This window comes from Delphinus delphis, chromosome 3, assembly GCF_949987515.2.
Source record: "Delphinus delphis chromosome 3, mDelDel1.2, whole genome shotgun sequence".
Taxonomy (NCBI): domain Eukaryota; kingdom Metazoa; phylum Chordata; class Mammalia; order Artiodactyla; family Delphinidae; genus Delphinus; species Delphinus delphis.
In genome coordinates, this window is record NC_082685.1 from 12,244,806 (window position 1) to 12,270,474 (window position 25,669).

Here is a 25,669-nt window from a genome sequence, read left to right on the forward strand (position 1 = left end):
TACCACAAACCTAACAGCTTAAAACAGTTAAAACTGATCTCAGTTTCCACAGGCAGGAATCTGGGCACAGCTGAGCTGGGTCCTCTGCTCAGGGTCTCACAAGGCTTCGGTCAAGGTGTTGGCTGATCTGTGTTCCTATCTGAAGCTCAGGATCATCTTCCAGTCTCGTAGGGTTGTTGGCAGAACCCTTGCTTGCAGTTGCAGGACTGAAGTTCTTGTTTTCTTGCTGGCTGTCAGCTGGGGGTCTGCTCTCAGCTTCAAGAGGCTGCCTGCGGTTCCCCATTACCGACCCTCTTACAACATGGCAGCTGGCTTCAAGGCCAGCAGGTGACATTCCCCAGTCCACTAAGGTGGAGTCATAATGTAACATAACCACAGGCGAGACTATATACCATCACTTTTGCCAGACTATATACCATCACTTTTGCCACTTTGCAAGTCACAGATTCTGCCCAATCTCAAGGAGACAGGATTATACTCAGTGGGGGTCACCTTAGGATATGTCTGTCACAGAAATTAGTTCATCCCCTTTGATGAATGAGGTAGTCTGTCGTACTTTATGTAATCACTGATGGTTTGCTGTCAGCCGCTTGATCACCTCTAGGCCAAGAACATGCTTAAAGGTTAGACATTTGTTTACTTTTCATAATAAACCACAAAAACATTCTGTGAAGTTACTTTGTATTCATTCAAAGGTGCTTTATACTGTATCGAAAGTAAGATGTTTTATAAGCAGGAAGCTGACCTGGGAATAATCATTCCTAGAATCCCCTTTAAGAAGCAGAGCAGCCGACTTCATTCTCTTTCCTTGTATTCTTTTTTAAATTTATTTCTTTATTTATTATTTATTTTTGGTTGCATTGGGTCTTTGTTGCTTCGCATGGGCTTTCTCTAGTTGCGGTGAGTGGGTGGCTACTCTTTGTTGCAGTGCACAGGCTTCTCACTGCCGTGGCTTCTCTTGCTGAGGAGCACGGGCTCTAGGCACGTGGGCTTCAGTAGTTGTGGCACACGAGCTCAGTAGTTGTGGCTGGCGGGTTTAGTTGCTCCGCAGCATGTGGGATCTTCCTGGACCAGGGCTCGAACCCGTGACCCCTGCATTGGCAGGTGGATTCTTAACCACTGTGCCACCAGGGAAGCGGGGCGGGGGTGTGGGGGTGTGTGGGGTGTGTGTAGGCATGTTGACTGGTGCTGAGAGTTAGATAAAAGAGGTATTGGGAGTGTGGCCTTTGGATTTGAGTTTGCATATGAAAGGCACGCTCTCAGGCAAGTTGTTTGCTATATCTGGATTTAGTTAGCCCTGGGAAGGGCAGTCTCTCCCGGCCCCAGGATGTCAAAGCATCATAAAAGATAGAAAATTTTAAACATGATTAATACACACCCTTTCTTTTAGCACTTGCTACATTTCTTTACTTTCTTTTGGGATCAAGTGTCAAAGAGCTTGTGGTTGCTACTTCCACTTCCTCTCCCATCTCCACCCACCTTCTCCCAACCTTCTCACTCTGCTGAGTCACCAGTGACCTCCATGTTGCTAAATCCAAGGTCTCTTCTCCCACTTCACCTCTCAGAAGCATTTCTCACAGATTACTCTTCTCTCTTTGAAACTGTTTTTGGTCCCTCCCCACTGGCAGTTTGGGTCCCAGTCTCTTCTGCAGGATTTTCTCATCTGCTTGACCTCTACAAGTACAGATGCCTAAGCCTGGGGCCTGGGCCGCTCTCTGTCTACATTGTCCTATAGTGATTCCCTCAAGTCTTGTGGCTTAAAGTAACATCTCTATGCCCAGGACTCCATCTTTGTATTGTTTATCTCCAGCCTTGAGTCCATGTCCATGTGCCAGCTGCCTACCTGATACCTCCTCTTGGGTAGCTCATAGGGATCTCAGGTGAAACCTGATCAAAGTACAACCCTCCTTTCCAGACCCTCCTCCCCCAAACCTGCTGCCCTCCAGTCTGCCCTGTTGAAGTTGATGATATTTCCATCCATCCAGTTGCTCAGACCTAAAGCTAGTAGTTATCCTAGAACCTCCTCTTTCCCTAAAACCCTACACCAGTTTATCAGGAGGTCCTGTTGATTCTGTTCCCCAAACCAAAGATCTATCTACTTTTTATGTCTACTACCATAACTCTAAGCCAACAGCATTTCTGGACTATTCCAGCTGTGATAGCCTCCAGATTGGTATCCTGGGCTCCATATTTGCCTTCCAGCCCAGTCTCCAGAGAGCAGCCACAGTGATCTTTTTAAAATGCAGTTTGGGCTGAGAGGCCCGCGGGAGCGGCGGAGATGCCGCCTGATGGCATTGAAACGAATGGGAATTGTAAGCTACTATGAGAAAATCCGTACCTTTGCTGTAGCAATAGTAGGTGTTGGTGGAGTTGGCAGTGTGACTGCTGAAATGCTGACAAGATGTGGCATTGGTAAGTTGCTACTCTTTGACTATGACACGGTAGAACTGGCCAATATGAATAGACTTTTCTTCCAACCTCATCAAGCAGGGTTAAGTAAAGTTCAAGCAGCAGAACATACTTTGAGGAACATTAATCCTGATGTTCTTTTCGAAGTACACAACTACAATGTAACCACAGTAGAAAACTTGCAACGTTTCATGAATAGAATATGCAATGGTGGATTAGAAGAAGGAAAACCTGTTGACCTAGTTCTTAGCTGTGTGGACAATTTTGAAGCTCGATCATTTGAAATGCTACGGTTCTGTCCTTTCATAAGAGGGTTTTTCAACAGACCTGGCAGACTCAGTATAGAGGATCATTACTCTCATGCACAGAATGACTCTTCTCCTTCTCACCTGCTCCTCTGTCACCTCTCTTTCAGAAAGCATGCTCTGAATTGTCATCAGATGAAGCCTGCTCTCTTCAGTGTGCCCTGTGAGATCAAGGAAAAGGCAGGTAGGCCGCTGAGAAGACACTTCTTGTGTGGCATCAGGACCACAACAACCTCTCACCTCTGGTCCTGGCTCAGCCCTAACGTGCGTCGTGGGCCATCTTGCTCGTCACATCCCTCTCTGGCAGCGATGGTTCAGTTGGTACATTTCTGCTTTGTCAGAGCCCTGCTTTCCGGTGTATCACACTCATTTATTTTGCAGTTTGTAACTAGAGAAATACTGTTGCCAGTGAGTAATAAGCAGCTGCATTCTAGGTGCAAGACCTCAGAGCCATTGTGGCATTCAGTTGTTTTACAAAAGGATCTGAGATGACAGAATTAGGAAAGTAGAATCATAATCAAAATCTAGCCTGCGCTCTAGAGCCCGTGAGCCACAACTACTGAAGCCCTCGCGCCTAGAGCCCGTGCTCCACAACAAGAGAAGCCACTGCAATGAGAAGCCCGTGCACCGTAATGAAGAGTAGCCCCTACTCGCTGCAACTAGAGAAAGCCCACGCGCAGCAACAAAGACCCAACGCGGCCAAAAATTATTCAATTAATTAATTTTTTAAAAAGAAGGAAGAAAAATTAGTACAGAGAGTATACCCTTCTCCCAGCTTCTTCTAATGGCAACACCTTCAGAACCATAGTGCAGTGATTGAACCAGGAAATTGATGTTGGTACAATGCTCTGTAACTGAGCAACAGGTCCCATTTGAATTTCCCCAGGTTGTGTCCTAAATGCCCTTTTTCTGGTCCAGGATCCCACACTGCATTTAGTCATCGTGTCTCCTTAGTCACCACCAATCTATGAAGTTTCTTCCATTGTTCCTCATCATCCGTGGCTTTCATACTTTTGCTGAGACCTGCTCAGTTATTTTATAGAGTCCCTCAGTGTGGTTCGTCCGTTGTTTCTTCATAATTAGACTGAGGTTGTGCATCTGTGGCAGGAATCGCACAGAAGCAACGTTGTGTCCTCAGTGCATCGTGTCGGAGGTATGTGCTGTCAGTAAGTCCTATCACTGATAGGACCACTGACCTTGATCACTTGGTCAAGGTTAATAGCAATTTGAAGATGGTTTACAAGAGAAGCCACAAATATGGTGAAGACATCATTTAAACCAAAATCATCAGAGAAGGGTTGTCACTTGATTTCTTAGAGTGAGTTGGTGTCTCTCTTTTTGTTTTTGGCTGCATTGGGTCTTTGTTGCTGTGGCGGGCTTTCTCTAGTTGCAGCGAGCGGGGGCTACTCTTCATTGCGGTGTGCGGGCTTCTCATTGCGGTGGCTTCTCTTGTTGTGGAGCACGGGCTCTAGGCATGAGGGCTTCAGTAGTTGTGGCACGCGGGCTCAGTAGTTGTGGCTCACGGGCTCTAGAGCGCAGGCTCAGTAGTTGTGGCTCACGGGCTTACTTGCCCCGCGGCATGTGGGATCTTCCCGGACCAGGGCTCAAACCCGTGTTCCCTGCATTGACAGGCGGATTCTTAACCACTGCTCCACCAGGGAAGTCCAGAGTGAGTTGGTCTCTTGAGATCAATTATTTGAATGTCGTGTGTCACTTTGGAGCGTAGCACTTGAGTATGCTGGGGCTTGTGGAAAGCACGTATGTGGTACAAAAGTATGTTTATTTCTGAACACGGTTTTGGTGCAAGATTGACGTGTACTTGACATGGACGGTAGCAGAGAGCAGTGAAAGGGTCTGAATTCCGCTTTACCTCTGGCTCCATGACCCTGGCATGTGACTGAAACTTCCTCTGTCCCCAGTCCTTCTCTGTGACTTGGGGACAGTGACAACACTTAGCTCACGGTTATTGAAGACTGTGTGAGTTCTTACATATAAGGCTATGGGTGTGGTGCCAGCCTCCAGTAGTTATCTGGTGACTGAAAGAGAAATTCAACTTTAAACCTACATTTGTTTCACCCAAATGCTGTAAGGACGTGATATTTCCCCCCACACACAGTTGGAACATTTTTTATTGTGATAAAACATACATAACATAAAATTTACCACTTTACCATTTTTAAGTGTACAGTTCAGTGGCATTAAGTACATTTACATCATTGTGCAACCGTCACCACCATCCATCTCCAGAACTTTTTCATCTTCCTAAACTGAACACTAACTCCCCATTCCCCACTCCCCTGGCCTCTGGTAACCACCATCCTACTTTCTGTCTTTATGAATGATTGCTCTAAGTACCTCATATAAGTGGAATTATACAATATTTGTCCATTTGTGACTGGCTTATTTCACTTAATATAATGTTTTCAAGGTTCACCCATGTTGTGGCATGTATCAGAATTTGCTTCTTTTTTATGGCTGAATAATATTCCATCATATAGATGGACCACATTTTGTTTATCCATTCATTGTGGGACATTTGGTTGTTTCCACTTTTTGGCTGTTGTGAATAATGATGCTAATATCTACGCAAATATCTGTTTGAGACCTTGCTTTCAGTTATTTGGGGTATATACGCAGGAGTGGAATTGCTGGATCACATGGTAATTGTATATTTAAGAACTGCCAGACTGTTTTCCACAGCAGCTGCACTATTTTACATTCTAACCAGCAGTGCACAAGGGTTCCAATTTCTCCACATCTTCTCCAACACTTGTTATTTTCTGCGTTTGTTTTGTTTTGTTTTTATAATAGCCATCCCGTTGGTTGCGAAGTGGTATCCCATTGTAGTGGACATGATATCCTTTTACACTTGTTTGTATTTGAAAGACTCTGTTTGATGACAGCAGATTTTGGGAATCATATTATTTCAAAGGAATATCTCATTGTGGATCTTCATGGTGTCACTCCTTAACCCAGGTAGAAGTCAACATTTTATCTGTTATCTTTCCCACCACTTTCCTTTCTCATAAGAGCCAGCATGGGGTATATTTCTGTTCTAATTCTTTTACCCTCTATGCACTCTGTAACCCAAAAGCTTATATCCCATTTGGTTTACAAAGCCACTGTAGTTTGAGTGGTCTATGTCTGTTCTCATAGGTTTGTTTGTGTGTGTTTAACTTTTTATTTTGAAACAATCACAGATTCACATAAATGTTCCAAGAACACGCAAATACATTTTCTCCCCGAACTATTAGAGAGTAAGTTGCTGCCACGATGCCCCGTGACCCCTGCGCACTTGAGTGCGTTTCCAACAAACGGGGACAGTCTCCTTTTTACCCACAGGACAACTGTCACGGTCAGGAAGGGAACACTGATACCCCACCCACCATGGAATCCGCAGATCTCATTCAGGCTCTGTCAGTTGTCCCAATAATGTCCTTTATAGAAAAGGACAAAAAGGTCAAAATCTTGTTGCGTTTAGTTATCGCATCTCTTCGGTCTTGTTTCATCTGTGACAAGCCCCTGTCTTTCCTTGACTTTCATGACCTTGACCATCTGGAAGATCACAGGCAAGTCCCTCCATCTGGGTTTATCTGGTGTTTCCTCATGATTAGATTTCTGCTACACATCCTCAAAATGAAGCAACGCCTCTTCTCACACAGAGGCTGCTCAGTGGTGCCCACATTTGCTCTGTCCCCTATTGATGACTTGAACTTTGATCACTCAAGTGAGATAGTGTCTGCCAGACTCCTCCTTTTTAAAGTTGCTCCTTTTCCCTTTGTAATAAGTATTCTGTAGGAGGTACTCTGAGACTATCCCTCATTCAATTTCCCTTTTATTCATTTTCGTATTTTGTGTCAGTATAGATTCATGGAATGCATGGAGTCTTATTTTATCACAGTTACTATTATCACTCATTTCGACGCTCAAATTGTCCCCGCGTTGGCTAGCGTGAGACCCTTGAAGCTGGCTCATGTCCTTCTGACATGTCTCCATCAGCCTCTGAGCATTCCCTTCCTTGCTGCCATAACATGTTCCAGGCTCGTATTCTCCCCTCTGCTGCCGGCCCGGGGTCAGCCATTTCTCCAGGAGCCCTGGCTCCACTTAGAGTAGTTCTTGGTCCCGGGTATGCTCGTTACTACTGAGGTGGTACTGCTCTGGTCACTCTCAGGGCACAGAGCTCAGGAGTATTTGCGGGCGATGCATATATATGTGTACACAGACTCATTCATGTCTGTTTTTACTGTATCTGCATACATTGAAAACCATGAGCTCATTTCAGTATCTTTTTTTTTTTTTTTGGCTGCATCAGGCAGCTTATGGGATCTTAGTTCCCCAACCAGTGGTCAAACCCGGGCGCCGGCAGCGAAAGGGCCGAGTCCTAACCACTGGACGGCCAGGGAATTCCCTCATTTCAGTGTCTTTAATTCTGGTTCAGCACCACAGGGTTCATTCTATTTTTCTCTCTCTCTAGATTGGTAACTCCTTTCTCTGACAATAAGAACCCTGCTCCCATCATCCTCAGTACTTCTACTTATTTAATCAGTCGTTCCCTCCCCTCCTCACGTGCATCCCTTTTCACCACCTCAGCCCCTGACCCGGGTCCCCCACCAGCTCCCACTGGCTGCCCTCCTCGCTTCCCTTAGGCTCCAACGCCCAGAGCCAGGTCACCCTCTGCGGACGGCCCCTTGCCCTGTAGGTCCCACACTAGGCTCCTGCTCAGGTGCCTCTCACAGGTGTTTGAATGTCTAATGGCCTGTCTTGTCTGTTCCTTAATTAAATTATGGGGAGCAGATATTATGACTTCTAGTAAACAAGGTTGGGCTTTTTGGGGGTTTAAACAAGTTTGCCCTTAGCCCCTCGCAGCACTCCCTTCAGTGCCCTGTGTGAAACAGGTAAGCAGCATTCCTACAGCTGAACGAGCACAACCCGCGAGTCCTGTGAGCTGGAAGAAACTGCCCACGGGGGACACGCCAGTGTCCATCCCCTGGAGACATTGGCTACGGTCACATGCTCCTCAGGACCGTTGAATTGTATGATGTTGATCACCATCATAAAAACTTACCGTGTTGTTGCCTCTCTCTGAGGTGTGCTGTCCCCCTGCCAGCTCCCACCTGCCGCCAGGGGGGAAAAAACAGCCCTTGGCGGGGGCAGGTGATCCCCACTGCCCTCAGCAGTTGGCTCTGTCATCAGAGCTCCTTGGGTGTGTGGGCCCTTGAGGTTTTTATCGACAACTTAGCTATGCAAAGTAAGGAATTTAGTAGTAATGAAAAGCAGTTTTTCAAAGTAGTTTAATCAGCTGTTGTCTCAGGAAGCTGTAGTTCTTGATGACCTTTTCCCCATTAGTGAGATGATGCTGGGACTTTTGGGAAGACTGCTTCTTGAGAGCTGTGGGTGTGCGCTGTCTGGGCACTTCTCCTTTTGCTTCATCTGATTCTGTATGTCCATGTGTGAACACAGCTGTCAGTCAGCTTCAAACTCAGCAGTTTCAGGAGAAAATGAAAGGTTTGAGACCTACTGCCATCAGGACAGGCTGAGGTGTCCGTTTTAACTCACGCCGCTGCCCTGTCCCATCTTCCCAGGTGGCAAGGGCTACACTCAGGGCTTCTGACTCCACCCAGGCTGAATCCCAAGGCGGCTGTAGGGCTCAGAGCGTAGGCCGTGCGTCAGATCTGGGCATTTCTTCAGAAAATCATGCTTCCTCTCCACTGATTGGCTCAAACATCAGGGTGCCTGGTACATTTGGCTGCACGGGGATGGGGCAGCACCACTCAGCCTTGCAAAGCACTGGCCATCACAATTGCCGAGAGCTGCCTAAACGTCAAGTTCAGCGTGGCCAGGTGTCTTTTCGTATCAGTAGGAAGTGCAGTCATGGAAGCACTGTGTTTCCAGCACATGGGCCGCAGGCCTTACAGTCTCCAGGATGGACCACGAGGAAAGTAAATGAGATCTCAGTGCTGCCTCAGCTTCCCCCAACCCCATGACCAGGAATGACCAAGTCTCGGGCCAAAGAAAACTATTCAGGGTCATGATCCTGCACCAGCTTCCCATGGGCCTCTGCCCGATGAGCGGTCCTGCAGGCTGAGCCTCCTGGGGTGCCCACGCTGGGAGATAGCACGTTGGCTTCTTGATTTAACCCACGTTTCTCACATTTCCCTCTAGCTAGTGTCTGCGACAGACCTTTAGGGTAAACACTAAACCTGCGCAGAGTGTTTAAAAGCCCAGTAGGTATTGATGGAGCGTGGGCCACAGCCAGAGAGCTCCGCGAGTCCTGGCATCATTACCCCAAACTTCCAGTGGCCCGGGACAGACAGTTACTTCACTCCTGTTTTACAGATGAGCAGAGGGAAGCTCCGGAGAGAGGGTGGCACCCCCGTAACCCACAGCCAGGCTGCGTGCTGCCCCTCCACACCCTTTTGTGGCTCAGGGAGGGAACTCTGCACCCACAGGCCCCGGGCACTGTCTGTGCATCTGCTGCACTCATGCACCCATGATGGCTCCTAGCCTCTGCAATCTGTCTCCAATGGTGAGTGCAGGGTCTAGGACGAGCCGTGTCCTAGGACTGCCCTGGTACCTGACACACAGTGTACACACCTTATATTTTTGTTGAGTGAAGAACTGTTTCTGGTGACTGATACCTATTAAGTGAAATCCTTTATCCTGTACAGCTTACGGGGTTCAGGAAGACTGAGTGTCTGGGGCCTGACTTAGAACCCAAGGCTTATCATTCGTATCATCCTGAAAAGAAAGCCATCCTCCACGTAAACCGTGTTGTCAAATGTTCCTGGAAGCACTACCCCACGAGTTCCAGGAATTGCCTTCCGATGCCTCCTCCGGCCTGTGGGAAGGACACGGGTGCATCTTCCAGGGTCGATACGCAGGCCCTCCACCTGTGCTCTCCTCTGTGTGGTGTCTGGGTGGTCCTGCCTGCCGCAGTCTCTGAAGACCAAGGATACCCTAGGAGTACACCCCCCTCCCGAATCCTTCCCTTGAAACAGCCATCCTTCTTGGTATCTGGAGGAGCTGTCCTGAGGAGAACAAATAAACCCTTTTTAGAGAGCTTTGAATTTAGCTGGGAGGACCCAATACTGGCCCAGTCCCTTTCCTGAAACCCTTGGGGCTGGGTGCGTTACAGAACTCAGAATTGTTTAGGCTTTACGTATGTGGTGTTGACAAGAGCTGAGGCAGAGCCTTGCGTTCAGTGACAGCCTCAGAACAGGAACGGTCGCACACACTGGTGTGGGTCAGGCTCTGCCTCCAAATTCACTTGAATGCCAACTTGCGTAAAGACCTTTGGATCTGGGATTGCAGATGGGCAGCGCGTTGAAGAGCCGCCAGGCGTCCTGGGAAGTTCACATCGAGGGACCTGCTCCGTCTTCTCCAAGCTGTGACTGTCCCCTGTGCTGGCCTCAAGTACGCATCTGTGCCTCACTTTGGTCAGTCCTGGGTTCACTTTGTTTCTGAGGAGCGAGAAGTCCCAGCCTCACCAGCCTTGCTCTCGGGCCAAGGAGCACGGGCAGCTGCCGTGGGGGAAGTGGATGTAATAACTCTCACACAAAGGACCGCCCTCCTATTTCCTCACCACCGTTCCTGGGCCTGGCTGGGAGCTCTCAGGCATAAGTAATCCAGTGGGGTTTTTTTACCTCTGTTTCCCTTCCTCCTCTGCCACTCAGGTCTGTTGCAGTTGCAACATCTTGATCAGTAGCTTCAGCTTTCTGGTTGGGTCTGTCCAACGACTACCCTTCGGGCCAATGTGTGACTTCTTCCAGAATTCAGATTCCTTTTGTGTTTGGCTGGCCCTGGGGCTGAGACCCCTGTGCGGTATTTCGCTGTGGCCGCGCAGGCGGCGGATCTCCTAGAGCTGGAGGGTTATTTTTCAGGTTGCTTGGAGTGTCCTTTCTCGGCTCCACAGGCTCCAGGTGACTCATGAATCAAGCCTCCGATTCTGATCAGCCTACAGAGCTCCTCTGCCGCTATTGACTGTGGCCCATCCCACAGGGGTGATTTGCATTTGAATTCATTAAAATCAAGTATAATTAAATAAGACGTTCTTCAGCCACACTAGCCACATCTCAATCAGTAGCCACACGTAGCTAGTGGCTCCCATATTAGTGCAGATCTAGAACATTCCATCATTGGGAAAGTTCTGTTGGACAGACAGGTGGATTAGTAGAGACAAATAGAAAATCAAGGATTATGAAAAAAATCTAATGTCCATGATGATGACTAGAGAAACAAGATGTGGTCCATCTGTACAATGGCCTGTTGTTCAGCCAGAAAAAGGAATGAAGTTTTCTGACACAAACTACAACATGGATGAACCTTAAAAACTTTATGCTAGGGCTTCCCTGGTGGCGCAGTCGTTAAGAATCCGCCTGCCAATGCAGAGGACACGGGTTCGAGCCCTGGTCCGGGAAGATCCCACATGCTGCGGAGCAACTAAACCCGCGAGCCACAACTACTGAGCCCGTGTGCCACAACTACTGCAGCCCGCGCGCCTAGAGCCCGTGCTCCTCAGCAAGAGAAGCCACGGCAGTGAGAAGCCCGTGCACTGCAACGAAGAGTAGCCACCCACTCACCGCAACTAGAGAAAGCCCATGCGCAGCAACAAAGACCCAACGCAGCCAAAAATAAATAAATAAATAAAATTTTTAAAAGAAAAAAAAAACTTTCTGCTAACAATAAGGCCCTACTGTATAGCACAGGGAACTATATTCAATATCTTGTAATAACATATAATGCAAAAGAATCTGAAAAAGATATAGATACAGATACAGATAAACTGAATCACTTTGCTGTATACCTGAAACATTGTAAATCAGCTATAGTTCAATTAAAAAAAAAAACAAACCTTTATTCTGAATAAAAGAAGCCAGACACAAAAGTCCACAATAGTGTGTGGTTCCATTTATGTGAAATGTCCGGAAGAGGGAGAAAGAGATTAGCAGTTGCCAGGGGCTGGGGTGGGGAGTGGGGAGTGACTGCTAACAGGGACAGGGTCTCTTTTTTTTTTTTTTTTTTAACATCTTTATTGGGGTATAATTGCTTTACAATGGTGTATTAGTTTCTGCTTTATAACAAAGTGAGTCAGTTATACATATGTTCCCATATCTCTTCCCTCTTGCGTCTCCCTCCCTCCCACCCTCCCTATCCCACCCCTCCAGGCTGTCACAAAGCACCGAGCCAATATCAGGGTCTCTTTCTGAGGTAGTGAAAAAGTTAGGTGGTAGTTGCACAACCTGGTGAATGTACTGAAAACCACTGAGTTCTTCACTGGAAATGGGTGAGTTGTATGTCACATGAATTATTTCTCAATGAAGCTGTTATAAAAACCAATCAAGAACTGACGGATTTCAGTTGGGGGCCCATAGCTTAAGGCCTTAGTACACAGATTCTTGTGAAGCAGCACTTTCTTGCAGCATCTGTTACCCTATTCAGATTTCTTCTTAGGGTTTAACCATCCACTGAAAGTATCCTGTGTGTTAATTTCATGCAGCATCTGTTACCCGCAAAAGCACAGGCGTGCCTGCAGAGTGTCCCAACCCTGTTATGGGCTTGGCATACAGTAGCTGTCAGTAAACTTGGTGATGGTGTGAAAGTGACTGATCTCTCTTAACAGAAAATGCTCCTTTTTACTGTCACCTAGAACTGTCCTCAGTCCCTGGGACAATCCCTCTTAGGGAAGTTAGGGCCTTGGCGGGCCTAAAAGTCTGATTTCCAGCCTGGGAATGGGTAGGACATGGTTGTGCGTGTTGCTGGTCTGGTCACCTCCCTGTGCAGGACTCGGCAAAATAAAGGTCGTGCCTTTGGGTGACGGTAGCCCAGCTTTGGAAGCTTCTAGATATCGTTCAGTTGAATTTAAAGCATTTCTTTGGATGAGAAATAAGATTGTTTAATGTAGACAGAAGCCATCCATAAGTGCTGTTTTTCTTAGCTGTTGCTCTTAAATGTTCCCAAAGCCTCACAGGAGAGCGTGGACTAATTTTCTAGACGTTTTACTTGGCTGCATTTTCTATTACAGCATTTTGCTGTCTTTTCCTTTTGCCCTGTTGCCACAGGAAAAAAAAAAACCTAGGCAAACTGCATGCCGTTTTTACAGAGCGTCAGCTGTTCATACAGTAGTTTATGACAGAATCGCAGGCCTTAAATTAACAAATGCAAAAGTATATTGAAATGAGAATTAATTTGCATATTTGGTTGAGGTTTCAGCACTTAGGTTGTGATGTATTTTAATTAAGGATTAATTAGAATTGATAGGAATTTGCATAGTGTTATACTCCCGCCATCTGATGAATATCTAACGTGCATGACAGCTGTGATCTCAGAAACCGATGAGAGTTTGCTAAAGGGATATTCCTTGTAAAGTCCTGTGGGACCGAGAAAGTCCAGTGACCTAAAACATGGCTTCATCTAGAATGTTGCTTAAAAAACTGACCTGGGGGACGTTGTCTCAAAGGTAAATGCAGGCAGTTCTCCACACCAACAGGCTGTGCTCCAAGTTATCTCCCGGAAACAAGCATTTAACGGGCCCTTGACAGTGCGGGTGGCCAGCTGGTCAGAATGCCATTGCTCAGCACCAACCCCACCTGGGGGCCAATTTAGGGACAAGGGGGAGGGGGAGGGGGGAGTTGTCGGTGACATCGGTGATCCCCGGGTGACTCCAGTCACACAAGAATGCCCTTCAGCCTGCAAGTGGGTGACGTCTCCCCTCTTTACCTTGCCCGTCTGTCCCTTCCCGGGCTCTGGTCCCATCTGCTCGACCAACACCTACAGGACAGAGCCTGCCCGTGTCTCACTCTAAGCAGTGCCTCTAAAGGGTCCCCAGTAAGTCCAAGTGTGGTGTGGTTTAGGGAGATGCCCCTTGTCAGGTTAAGGAGGGTTCTTTCTGTTCCTGGTTTGCTAAGGGTTTTTCTCATTAATGGGTGTTGTTTGAATGAGTTTGTTTCTTTTTTTTTTTTTTTTAATTTATTTTGGCTGTGCTGGGTCTTCGTTTCTGTGCGAGGGCTTTCTCTAGTTGTGGCAAGCGGGGGCCACTCTTCATCGCGGTGCACGGGCCTCTCACTATCGCGGCCTCTCCTGTTGCGGAGCACAGGCTCCAGACGCGCAGGCTCAGCAGTTGTGGCTCACGGGCCTAGTTGCTGCGCGACATGTGGGATCCTCCCAGACCAGGGCTCGAACCCATGTCCCCTGCATTAGCAGGCAGATTCTCAACCATTGCACCACCAGGGAAGCCCCATTCAGTTTGTTTCTTTCTGCATCCTCTGAGCTATAGTTTTTCTCCTTGTGGTTACTGTGATGCTTTACGTTGATAGGTTTTCATTTACACTGATTTCCATTGGCGTTGATGATTTTTACTGACAGATTTTGGAAGCACCTATGTTCAGAGATGTATCTTCTTGGTTGTGATTCATATGTTTGTTGCATGTACATGCACACAGATGCTGTTGACTTCGGGTTGCTGGTCATTTGTTTTGCCCTTTCGGCTCTGGTCATGAATGTGCTGGGATGTGACTTCCCCATGAGGTCCCGCCCTGAGTTCTCCGTCTGGTGAGTGGGTGGCTTTTTCCGTGTCTCTTCTCCAAAACAGTTTGTTGCAGAAAGGGGCTCTCTCTTCCTTGAGGGCCTGGTAGCACTGGTCCATAAAATGTCCTGGTGGCCTTTGAGGAGAGGTTTCTTAGCACAAGTTCCTATTTCTGGGCCGTGATTCTGTGAGGCCAGGCACGTTCCAGGAACCAGAGCCAAGGCAGTGAACAAGACAGCGACGGTCCTTAGGGAAGAGGGTTGTTCCACACAGCCGTAGAGAGACAGATGTGGCCCTCAGGGCCCTGGGTAGAGGTGGGGTGGGCGGGCGGGCACCTCGGCTGTTGCCTCGGCTAAGGTGTTCACTCCTGGGCTGGGGAACCTGGGCTGCTTCTCTGTGAGGGAAGCGCCCACAGTCTGGGTTCCTGCCACATTTGTGATGCCACCAAGCTGGCGTCCTCGGGGTTTCAGGGGCCTTGCTTCCTCACTAAATAGATCTTCCCATGAGAATGGATTGCTCTTCCTTTACAACCCGGTCCTGGCCCCCTCCTCCTCACTTAACATCTCTATGTCCACTCGATGGGAGCGCCTGCAGTGAGCCTTTTTCCTGTGCACAGGGCTTTCCCTCAGCATCTCATCTCTGGAACTCAGGACACCCTAACAGGCTCTTTCCAGGTGGCAGCTCTGTCTCCGTCCCACGACTGATGACTGTAATGATGCACAGGGAGGCAGGCATCCTACACATGTGTCAGGAGGGTCACTTCTGGACTGTCCCACACCCAGAGCTCGCACCTGGGGCCTGGGCATCTCCAGGACATACCCACAGCCTCCGGCAGTGACCCAGCCACAGTCTGCTCAGGCCACAGGGTTTTGGCTCACCACCGCCCAGTACCAGTGCGAAATACAAGCAAGATGAACTAGGACATGGAAAGGAAGAATGAAGGAAGCATACAAAAGAATACGCCCAGGACTTCCCTGGTGGTCCAGTGGTTAAAACTCTGTGCTCCCAACGCAGGGGGCCTAGGTTCGATCCCTGGTCAGGGAACTAGATCTCACATGCCACAGCTAAGAGCCCGCATGCCACAACTAAGAGCCCGCATGCCGCAACTAAGACACGGAGCAGCCAAATAAAAAGCCCAAAAGTCCCACTAGATTCAACAGACATGGAATTACTCTGTCACATTGCTATAAAGGTTTCTATGTGCAACCTCTCTGTCTGTGTTGGCCTTTCCATAGACGGAGGGCAAACCAGACACTACCTTTCAAGGAGTCCTGATCTAGATTAGGACTGAACAAAACAAGCAAAAATCTCATCCTTCATACTGCACCCACAGAAGGAAAACTGTCAAGAGAAGGGGCAGGATCCAGAGGGGATTCCAAGGAAGCGGGGGCACCTGAAGGCAGTGATTCAGAGGTGTGCTGACCTACCCGGACCTGCATGCATGTAGGTTCTTCCTCAGACCCATGTTAGGCTCTGTGACATGCATACTGTGGAGCAGGGTTGCAGACCACAGTGTTGGTAAATAAAGTTTTATTGGAACACAGCTGCTCATTGGTTTACTATTTTCTGGGGCTGGTTCAGTTCCCAGTAAGGGCTCTTTTCCTGGCTTCCAGACAGATGACTTCTCGCTGTGTCCTCACAAGGGGAATGGAATAAGGAAGAGGTCTCTCTTCCTCTGCTTAGAAGGCCACAGTCTTATGGATTAGGGCCCCACCCCTATGACCTCACTGAACTTTTTTTTTTTTTTTTGGCTGTGTTGGGTCTTTGTTGCTGTGCGCAGGCTCTCGTTGCAGCAAACAGGGGCTACTCTTCCTTGCGGTGCGTGAGCTTCTCATTGCGGTGGCTTCTCTCATTGCAGAACATGGGGTCTAGGCACGCAGGCTTCAGAAGTTGCAGCTCGTGGGCTCTAGAGAGCAGGCTCAGCAGTTGTGGTGCACGGGCTTATTTACTCCATGGCATGTGGGATCTTACCAGGCCTGGGATCGAGCCCATGTCCCCTGCATTGGCAGGCAGATTCTTAACCACTGCGCCACCAGGGAAGCCCCTCGTTGGATTTTAATTGCATCCTCACAGGCCCTATTCCACATAGACATTGGGGGTTCCACATGTGAATTTGGGGGGGACACAATTCAGTCCATAGCAGTTCCATATTGTTTCTTAGAAAAAACATAATGTGTTGCTATTCATAATTTTATTTTACTTCCTTGTTTGGTTTACTGGAGTTTTTTACCCACAGTAAATTCGGAACATAAGGAAATTTGGTGGTTGGGTGGAAGTGCCTCTGTTTTAGATCCCACCACCTCATCTGAGTGTCTGCAACTGACAGTGTCCCTGAGCTGAGCTCCTGGTCTCCAAAGCCTCCCCGCCTGCCAGTCGAGGGCTGTGGGGGAGCTGAGGAGCGCCCCTGGGACCGGAAATGAGCTTGTTGTAATTAACGGTAACGAGTGTCTAATGACCATGATCAGGCAGGGACAGTGTGCTGGGAGACAGATGCGCGGTGCTGAGGGAGAAGCAGGGCCGCATGCAAGGGGCCGCTCGCTGACAGAAGGCAAAGGCGCTCGGCATGGCCATGTCCACAGCTGGGACCGGTCCTGGTGACTAAGGCACAGGGTAACTTTTTTTAAGTTTTGCTTCTCCTCATACACATACATTCGCAAAAAATATACAGCTTTAAAGAAGCAAAGCTTGTAGCTCATGAATGATGGTCATAACATACGCACTGTTAACACCACAGGGCCTGGGGTATGACAGGCATATTGTCTCCTTATTCATGGGCATTTGGGCGGTTTTGGTTTTTCACAGTTACGGGGTGGTCATGAGTGTCCTGTAAATACAGCATCTGCGGGGGTCAGTGTTCCTGTAGGGTAAATTCGCAGAACAGAGTTCTGATCAAGATCAAAGGATATGTGCTTTTTCTGTGTTAATCGGCATTTCAAACCTCCCCTCCAAAAAAGGCCACACCAACACATACCCCGTAAAGAGATATGAGAAAATGGTGTTCTCTTTGTAATTTGAGAGCTTTCATTTGAGGACAGTAAGTCCCGTGGTTTTTTGGTGTATTTTTTAAAATCTCCAGCACCTGGTTGGGTACCTGGCTTGTGATAGACTCTCAGATGCTTACTGTTGGATAAATAAAAGAACGAAAGGGGTTCCCTAGTGGTCTAGTGGTTAGGATTCGGCGCTTTCACTGCTGTGACCCGGGTTCAATCCCTGGTCGGGGAGCTGAGATCCCACAAGGCATGTGTCACGGCCAAGAAAAAAGAATGAAAGACTGCCACGCACCCCTGAGCAGCCCAGAGTCACACACTCATGAACACACACAGGTGTGCACATGCCCCCACCACCGCATGTCCAGCCTGGACCACTGCTGCCCCTAATTGTAATGACGGAAGCTGTGATGGAAGCTGTGGAGGTGGCCTCTCCAGCCCGGGAGTCAAGGTGTGCTGGGGGCCCTCTGGGGCGGGACGGGGTGCTGTGTGTCCCTCTCGAGTCACTCTTGAGCCCCAGCCGCAACCACGGGTGCTCAGGGACGAGCTGCTGAGTAAGACTGAGACGGTCGCAGAGCATCTGCTGTGCTGCAAAGGGCCATGAAGGGCCCAGCAGAGGGAAAGTTCATGAAGGTGGGTTTGGAAGGCCGTCACGAAAGACCCTCAGTACGAGGTGTCAGAGTCTAGGCTTTAGTTTAGGTGGATGCAGGCCCTGGTTGAAGTCTTTGAACAAAAGACTGGCGTGATGAGCACAGTGTTTGAAGGTAGTTGGCTTGCCGGTGTGCACAGTGGATCGGAGGGGAGGGGTTTCCTCACAGGTCATGGAGGGCAGGAGAGGGGTCAGCGCAGCAGGGTTCCAGCAGTGGCATTAAGGGAGGGGATGGATGGTGGGTTGATCATGGAGTTTGAATCAATAGGATTTGCAAACAGAGGGCCTGAGGGAGGAGGACGTCCATTATCTGCTCTGGGTTAGGAGTGGTTAGGAGGGTGCGGGCCTTCACAGGGATCAGGCCGCACAGGTCAGCTCTGTCCAGGGGTGCCCAGCGTTTACATCTGGTGCTTCTTGAAGACCAAGTAAGGTTGTTAGAGAATTGGGTCTCTGAACTGGAAGGCCAGCAACTGATAAAAGGGGCACTTTTCCTTTAGTTCTTTCAGAAAAAGCCACATTATAACCCAGTGGGACTGAGTTAAGTGGCAGGGGTTCCTTTGGGTGAGTTGAGGGTCCCCAAACGTAAGGAGGTAAAGCTCCCTGCATGTGAAGAAAATTCCTGCAAGGATATCTCTTGAGCGCCTTCAATTTTCACTGGGGGGTTTTTGACAGAAAAGGTTAACCTGTTACATAGGGAACAAGAAAGGGGCACATGATTAATGAGTAAATATCCATATGATAGGATTAAACTCAATTTTTTTTTTGGCCGCACCACGTAGCTTGCAGGATCTTAGCTCCCCGACCAGGGATTGAACCCGGGCCACAGCAGTGAAAGCGCTGAGCCCTAACCACTGGACCACCGGGGAATTCCCTAAACTCAATTTTTATTTGAGCACTTGAGTCAGTCAGTAGCTGATAGTATTGAGAGCCTGTTTCCAAGAAAACACTCTAAACTTTGTTTTTCCAGAAAGTCAGAGCTAGATGGATATCCTATATCATTACCTCCTTCTCCGTTCCCTGCCTTCCATCAGGAACCACCCCCCAATCTTTTTTCCTCTGTAGCCACAGATGTTTCTTCAGTCACTGAAAAAGCAAAGAAGACACAGGTCCTGCAAGACCACCCTCCTCAGACCCGAGCTCGCTCTGTAACCCCTGCAGCAGGCTCTTCCCTGTACTGCCTGTCTCCCATGCTTCTCCGGAACTTGCTAGTCAGGCTGTACCCCACCTTACCCTGCTTTTTCAGAGGTTAACAGCGTTCCCCTAATGACCAAGCCCGTGTTTCCACCCCTCTGTGACTACTTCTGGTTTTTCCTCCACCTACCTGATAACTCTTTCCGTCTCCTCCTTTGCCTGTTCTTGAAATGCTGGTTTTCTAGTATTCAGGGGCATGGCCTTCTCATAGGTGTAGCTGCAGGTACAGGTGGATATGTACGGATTTCCCACACACCACACGCCGATGACTCATGAATACCTGTTTCCCACCCAAACTGGTCAGCTCAGCCCCAGCTCCCAGGAAGCAGCTGCCTCGCAGCCACCTGGACGTTCATGCTTAGCTGGGTCAGGGACCAGGCTGATGCCATTTTTTCACGTGCCTGCCTGCTGCTTTGTGTGCTGTACTTGGGAAAAAATGGCACCTTCCAGGGCGAATGTGGGAGTGGTCACAGCCTCTTCCTTTCTCTCATGCCCGCATCTGGTGGTCACAGACTCTGGGGCCTCGCCCTCTGGCCGCCCTGTAGCTGACCTGCATCCCCTCGGAGAGCAACAGCTCCCCCCCACTGCCTCCCCTGCCCGTCCACTGCCCGTCCAGTCCTGCCCTCGAGCACGTCACCCTCTCAGTCCAGCTGCGGTGGCTTCTCCATGTTGTAAAGCCAATCATCTTGTTTCTCCACTTAAAGTCTCTCCGTGGGAGACTTCCCTGGTGTCACAGTGATTAAGAATCAGCCTGCCAATGCAGTGGACAGGGGTTCGAGCCCTGGTCCGGGAAGATCCCACAGGCCGCGGAGCAACTAAGCCCGTGCGCCACAACTACTGAGCCTGCGCTCTAGAGCCTGCGAGCCACAACTACTGAAGCCCGCACGCCTAGAGCCCATGCTCCGCAACAAGAGAAGCCACCGCAATGAGAAGACCGCACACTGCAACGAAGAGTAGCCCCCACTGGCCGCAACTAGAGAAAGCCCGCGCACAGCAACGAAGACCCAATGCAGCCATAAATAAATAAATAAATAAATGTATTTTTTAAAAAAGTTCTCTCGGTGGGTTAGTTCATCTTCTCTGGCACCTCTGGATCAGTCTTTTCCTCTTTACTTTATAGCAACAACCCTCCCCCCAACACACACACAGGAAACACAAACAGACATAATAGATGTGTTACCAAACCAAAGTTCAGTCTTCTGAAAAGCAAAGTCACTCTCCTGACACCGGGCGGTGGTGAAGGAAAGTACAGTGTTTATTGCAGGGTGCCAAGCAAGGGAGTGGGAGACAAGCCTCAGATCTACTCCACCTTGGTCTTTGAGTGAGGGTTTTTTGGTTTGTTTTTTTTTAAGGGGAAGAACAGAGAGGCTGGAATTAATCATCATCTTGTGACATTTCATAATCGTAGTTTCGGAAATCAGGATGTCTCTGGTTTATGATTCGCTGACCAGGTGGGTCCATGGCTTAGGGGTCTGTTAGCTCATCTTGCCCTGGAGACATAACCTGAGTTTGTACATTAATGATGATATCTATAATAGCAATTTTAGCACGTTAACGATGTTATCAACAACAGCAATTTTAGTCATCTGACTGATTAGTGTTCAGTTAGCACAGGACTGAGGTCAAAGGGGACAAGAAAGGGAATAAAGTTTTAGATAGAGGAACTAGTCAAACTCAGTAAGGGAACTCGGTTTTGGGGGGCTTAGTTTCAGACACACAGCAGCACGGCCTTGCCTGAAGCCAGGCGGCCACTAGCCTTCGTATCCCTGCCTGTGCTAGTGTGTGTGTCTGGAACGTGCTTCCTCTCCCATCTGAAGACAAGGTTCAGGGCATCAGGCTTTCCAGCACCCAGTGCCACCCCACCCCTGCCCTGCGGGCCCCCACACACACCCAACTGTGGGCTGTGAGCTGTGGTCGGTGTGCCCCCTGCATTCCCGCCACCCGGACTGGGCTCCTAAGCACGGCACCTGGACCAGCGTCACGGGGGTTACTCAGTGTCTGTTATCAGATGAAGTCTTTCTTTCCCCTCAAGGGTTCCATGAAAAGTGTTCAGACACGAAGCCAGTGCTAACACTCTGTCGTGGTTGTTTTCATTCCAACAACAGACACTGATTCAGTGTCTCCTCTCTTACCCAGGGTTGAACATTCGTGGCATTCTGGCAGAGGGTCCCCCCGACGCTCAGCTCCAAAAGCTGGATAACATGCTGCTGGCCGAGGGCATGTGCAGGCCGGAGAAGCACCGAAGAGGAGCCCAGGCGGCGGCCGGCACAGCAACCCCAGGTGGCTGTCCAAATGACAGTGGCCCTGAGCACTCTGACTCCAGGGCCAAGCTGTCCCAGACCCGACAGATTTACCCCTCTGAGCTAGAGAAACATGAACAGGTGATCTTCCTGCATGGAAGAGTTTCTGTCATGTGAATGTGCATTTGTCAAAGCGAAACGTGGAGCGCTAACTGCCTGCCTTTGGTGGCCCAGAGCAGGGAGTCCACACACTTGGTCTCACGGCAAAGGTGGCCGATTTTACCGGAAGCCTTTTGCCTTCACTTCTCAGTAGCCAGCCTGTGTGGGGGCCTCGGGGGGCAGGTGGCTGGTCCCACATGGAGCCCCCGGGACAGCCTGCCGGGTAGTCACCGGCTGGCATTTGTCTCCCCACCCCAGGCCTGCCGTGAGTTCGCCACGCATGTCACCAGCCTTCTCCGGGAGCAGAGCAGGATAAGGCCTGTCTCGCCCAAGGAGATCGAGCACGTGGTGGGCATCCTCCACGGCAAGTTCAACAGCGTCCTGATGCAGCTGAAGGAGAGCACCTGCGAGGCCGTGATGACCCTGCGCTCGAGGGTCCTCGACGCCAGGTCAGGCCCTACCTAGCCCCGGCCTGTGACCCCAGGGTCAGCTCTCAGGAAGAGGAACCTAAGGCAGTGCTGGCTTGGGTCTAAGTTCTGGGGGCCTCCAGGCCTGTGCAGGGGCTGTGGCCACAGCTGCAGGCGTAGCCCTCACACAGCCTCTTGGAAGGCGACTGAAGTGCTGGCTGCTGCTGTTACAACCTCTAGGGAATCAGAGACGAGGACGAGGCCCCACGTACGATCCCCGGCTGAGGCCGTCTGTCTTCACAGGCGTAAGCGGCAGAACTTCGGCAAGCAAGCCACGGAAGTGCTGAATGAATATTTTTACTCCCATGTGAGCAACCCTTACCCCAGTGAAGAAACCAAAGAAGAGCTGGCCAGGAAGGGTGGCATCACCGTCTCCCAGGTGACAGTCCTTCCCTGCCACACCTCCCTGAACCCAGAAGGGAGGGAAAGTTCAGCCCAGTGAGGAGGCCACCCAGGGAAGCTGGTGAAATGTGTAGGGCGGGAGCCGGGTAGGCAGGCTTCCAGTCGGCCTGACTGGGCTCAGGTCCCGGGGTCTGGGCTATGAAAGTGGGCCTCAGGCGGGAAGCCACACCCACTAGGTGTGGGGACTCGCTGAGGCGACCGGTGTGAAGTGTGCGGTCCTGGAGGCAACACCACAGAGTGTATCATGAGGTACTCCGTGGATTGTAGTCGTTGGGATTTAATATTCTCCTAACAGAGGGATGTGCTGTGTTGCGTAAGAGGGGTGGGGTATGAGCTTGGGAGAAGAAGAAGAACTTGGAGGAAAATTAGGACTTGAAGTGATAGACCAGCTCTTGTGCTTAAGTACCGATTCAGTTATCCTGGGATAAGTTCAGGCGCGCGCCTTGCCTTCTTGTTTCTCAAACAGTCCAGTGTGTGTGTCTGGGGGTACAAGACAGACGACATCTGGCTCCAGAGGGGGAATGGTGGTGCAGGTCAGAGAAGGGACCTGGACAGCCTTGGGCAACCTTGGTAGTCGGGACCACCACTGTCCTCACTGGAATTGGGTAAGGTGGCGGGGCTAAGATGAGAACCCAAGAAATATTTCCGAAGGCTTTAAAGCGAGAACGGTAAGTGCAGGCAGCCCACAAGCAAGAGGCAGGACCAGGCCACGCCCGTGGGGCAGCGTGGGGGTCAGGGCACGGCACCCCGCCCCCGGCTGCAGGGAGGGCTGCTCCCACTGTGCAGTTGGAGGGGCTGAGCTTCCAGCCCAGTCAGCCTGTGCCCTCCGTCACCACCCTCTGCTCTGGTCCCTGCCCAGTCCAGCAGCGACTTGGGGACAAGGGCACTCAGGAACCCCGCAGGGTCACACAGGCAGCAAAGCCTCACAGGTGTCCCGGTCACAGGAGACCTCACTCGGCCTGGAACCGCTGCGGTGTCCTCAGCACCTTGGCTGGAGCTGAAGTGAGGGCTGCACCTCTGGGGCTTCGAGGCCCGGAAGAAGTGGGAGCCATGGCAGCTTGTTTGTCACCGTGAGCAGTTGTCTGAAAACGGCCAGATTCACTTCAAGCCCTGGCACCCGCAGAGAGCACATGGGTCTTGGGTCTCAACTTTATCTCAGGAGAGGGTTCGTTGCAAACAAAAGTTTGGAAAGCACCGGCCACATTCCAGTGACTCCTGCTCTGTGGGCGGGCCCTGAGACCCCGCCCACCAGCAGCAGAATTCTGTGCTGGGAGCCCCTCCCCACTCGGGCAGGTCCTCCAGCTGGGAATGTCTGACAGCTGAGGGAGGGCTCGGAATTTGGGATACAGATGTCGTGTAGGCTGTGCGGTTCGCCCAAGGAGGAAGTAGCGGGGGAGGGAGAGCACCATTAGGGCAAAGGGTGTTGCAGATGAGGCAACAGACGTTTTCAGGACAGCTGCAACTCCAGGGTGAGGAGGCCCGAGGGGGAAAGGGCGGGAGAGCTGAGCCCATGGACAGGGAGATGGGCAGAAACCCAGGCGGCTGCAGCTGTGTGAGCCAAAGGGACCAGAGTGACTGGGCAGGGAGTGGCCAATGGCTCCGAGCTACAGCTGGTGGAGAGGGCATCCCACTCCTGTACGAGGTGTCGGGACACACCCCGTGGAGAGGGTGGACCCTGGCCCGGACCAGCTCCCCAGCAGCCACCCTCCCTCACCCACACGGGAAGTTTGCTCTTTGTCCCTCTAAAATGCCAGTTGAATTCAACACGGAAAACTGCTCACTGCTATTCTTCTGCAAACTTAGTCCAGGTTTTGGGCTTCCCTGGTGGCGCAGTGGGTGAGAGTCCGCCTGCCGATGCAGGGGACACGGGTTCGTGCCCCGGTCCGGGAGGATCCCGCATGGCGCGGAGCGGCTGGGCCCGTGAGCCATGGCCGCTGAGCCTGCGCGTCCGGAGCCTGTGCTCCGCAACGGGAGAGGCCACCACAGTGAGAGGCCCGCGTACCGCAAAAAAAAAAAAAAAGAAAAGAAAAGAAACAGATTTTTAGAGGAGAAAAGTCCTCCATCCACAGCGCTGCCACGTAACTCAACTGTTTATTTCTGTTCATTAAAATACATAACCTTTCACTGTAGGGCCTGGTGCCTTACTTTGGGATATGTCTGCACGCTCTTAGGAAGGCACTGCCCAGGGTCTCACCCAGACAATTCTGCCCCCAGGGGACATTTTCATTATCACAACTCTCGGGGGGAGGGGAGGACACTACTGGCATCTGGTGGGTGGAGGCCAGGGGTGCTGCTCAGCACCCTCAGTGCCCAGGACGCCCCCCAGAGAGTGACCCACAGGGAGAGGCCCTGCCCTGGAGGTCTCGGTGCAGGTTTGGAGTCAGAGCTGGGCTCAGACCTCTAGGCCCTGGGCTGGCCCCTTGCTTACAGGATGCATGTGACTGCAGCTCCCTCCTAACTGGCTTTGGGGACTAAAAACAGGCCCTCAGCTCAGTGCTCAGCTCCTTCCCCTGCACTGTCAAGTGGTCCTTATCCTTTGATAAGTTTTGGATTCGACTGTGTTCTTTGCTTAAATTGCATTCCCAGAAATGTGGTTACTGATGCGTCTCCCGCATCAGTATTCAGTCTGTTGCCTGCCGCCGCAGTGAGCAGACACTCGTCTCTCTGAGTGTGTCACACACATGCCTGTTTTCCTTCCAGCTCCCCCCTCTCCTATAAGCCACGCCAGGTCCAGGGTGTCACCAACACACTGCAGACGTTTCCCTGGGCCCACAGTTCATTAGCGCCACCTTCTCAGTCCCGGCCTCTCACCCAGCCCCAGGGCCACACGTTGTCACTCAGTGATGTTCCCCCCGGCTGTCTGTCCACATCGCGTCTCATCGCTAGGTCAGTTTTTTCCAGTGACTTCCATCTCTGCCTGTCCACAGGTCTCAAACTGGTTCAGCAACAAAAGAATCCGGTATAAAAAGAACATGGGGAAGTTTCAAGAAGAGGCTACCACTTACACAGGTAAGATGGCAGAGGACACCACCAATGTCAGGGGCCCGGGCAGCCAGGCCAGCTGCCCTTTGAGGCCCAGCTCCAGTCAGTAAGGCTGCCCAGCCCAGGGTCAGTCGCTCCCATGTGGCCGGGCCCACTGAGCTGCATCTGGGGAAGCAGACTGGTCCCTGCGTACGCCTCTTTTCTCTATTTACACTGTGAGGTTTCTGTTCCCATTAGTGATTATCCCAGTGAAGTCAACACATCCCGGCAGGCTGGGCAGATGCTGTGGGGACAGAAAGTTCCTACCAAAAGTCTGGTTTCCCCACCCACGCAGGGCTGCTGGAGGGGCAGGGAGCC

The 25,669-nt window shown here is 50.5% G+C and overlaps 1 protein-coding gene across 1 annotated transcript in view; it reads left to right on the forward strand.

Annotated features, from left to right (window-relative positions):
• Window positions 1-25,422, forward strand: part of PBX4 (PBX homeobox 4) — a 34,641-nt gene extending 9,219 nt beyond the window's left edge. The window contains exons 2-6 of the mRNA XM_060006649.1: window positions 2,825-2,898; window positions 21,199-21,443; window positions 21,720-21,910; window positions 22,172-22,307; window positions 25,258-25,422. Of these exons, the coding sequence (XP_059862632.1) occupies window positions 2,825-2,898; window positions 21,199-21,443; window positions 21,720-21,910; window positions 22,172-22,307; window positions 25,258-25,422 (811 nt within the window). The remainder of the gene's footprint in view (window positions 1-2,824; window positions 2,899-21,198; window positions 21,444-21,719; window positions 21,911-22,171; window positions 22,308-25,257) is intronic.
• The last annotated feature ends 247 nt before the right edge of the window (window positions 25,423-25,669 follow it).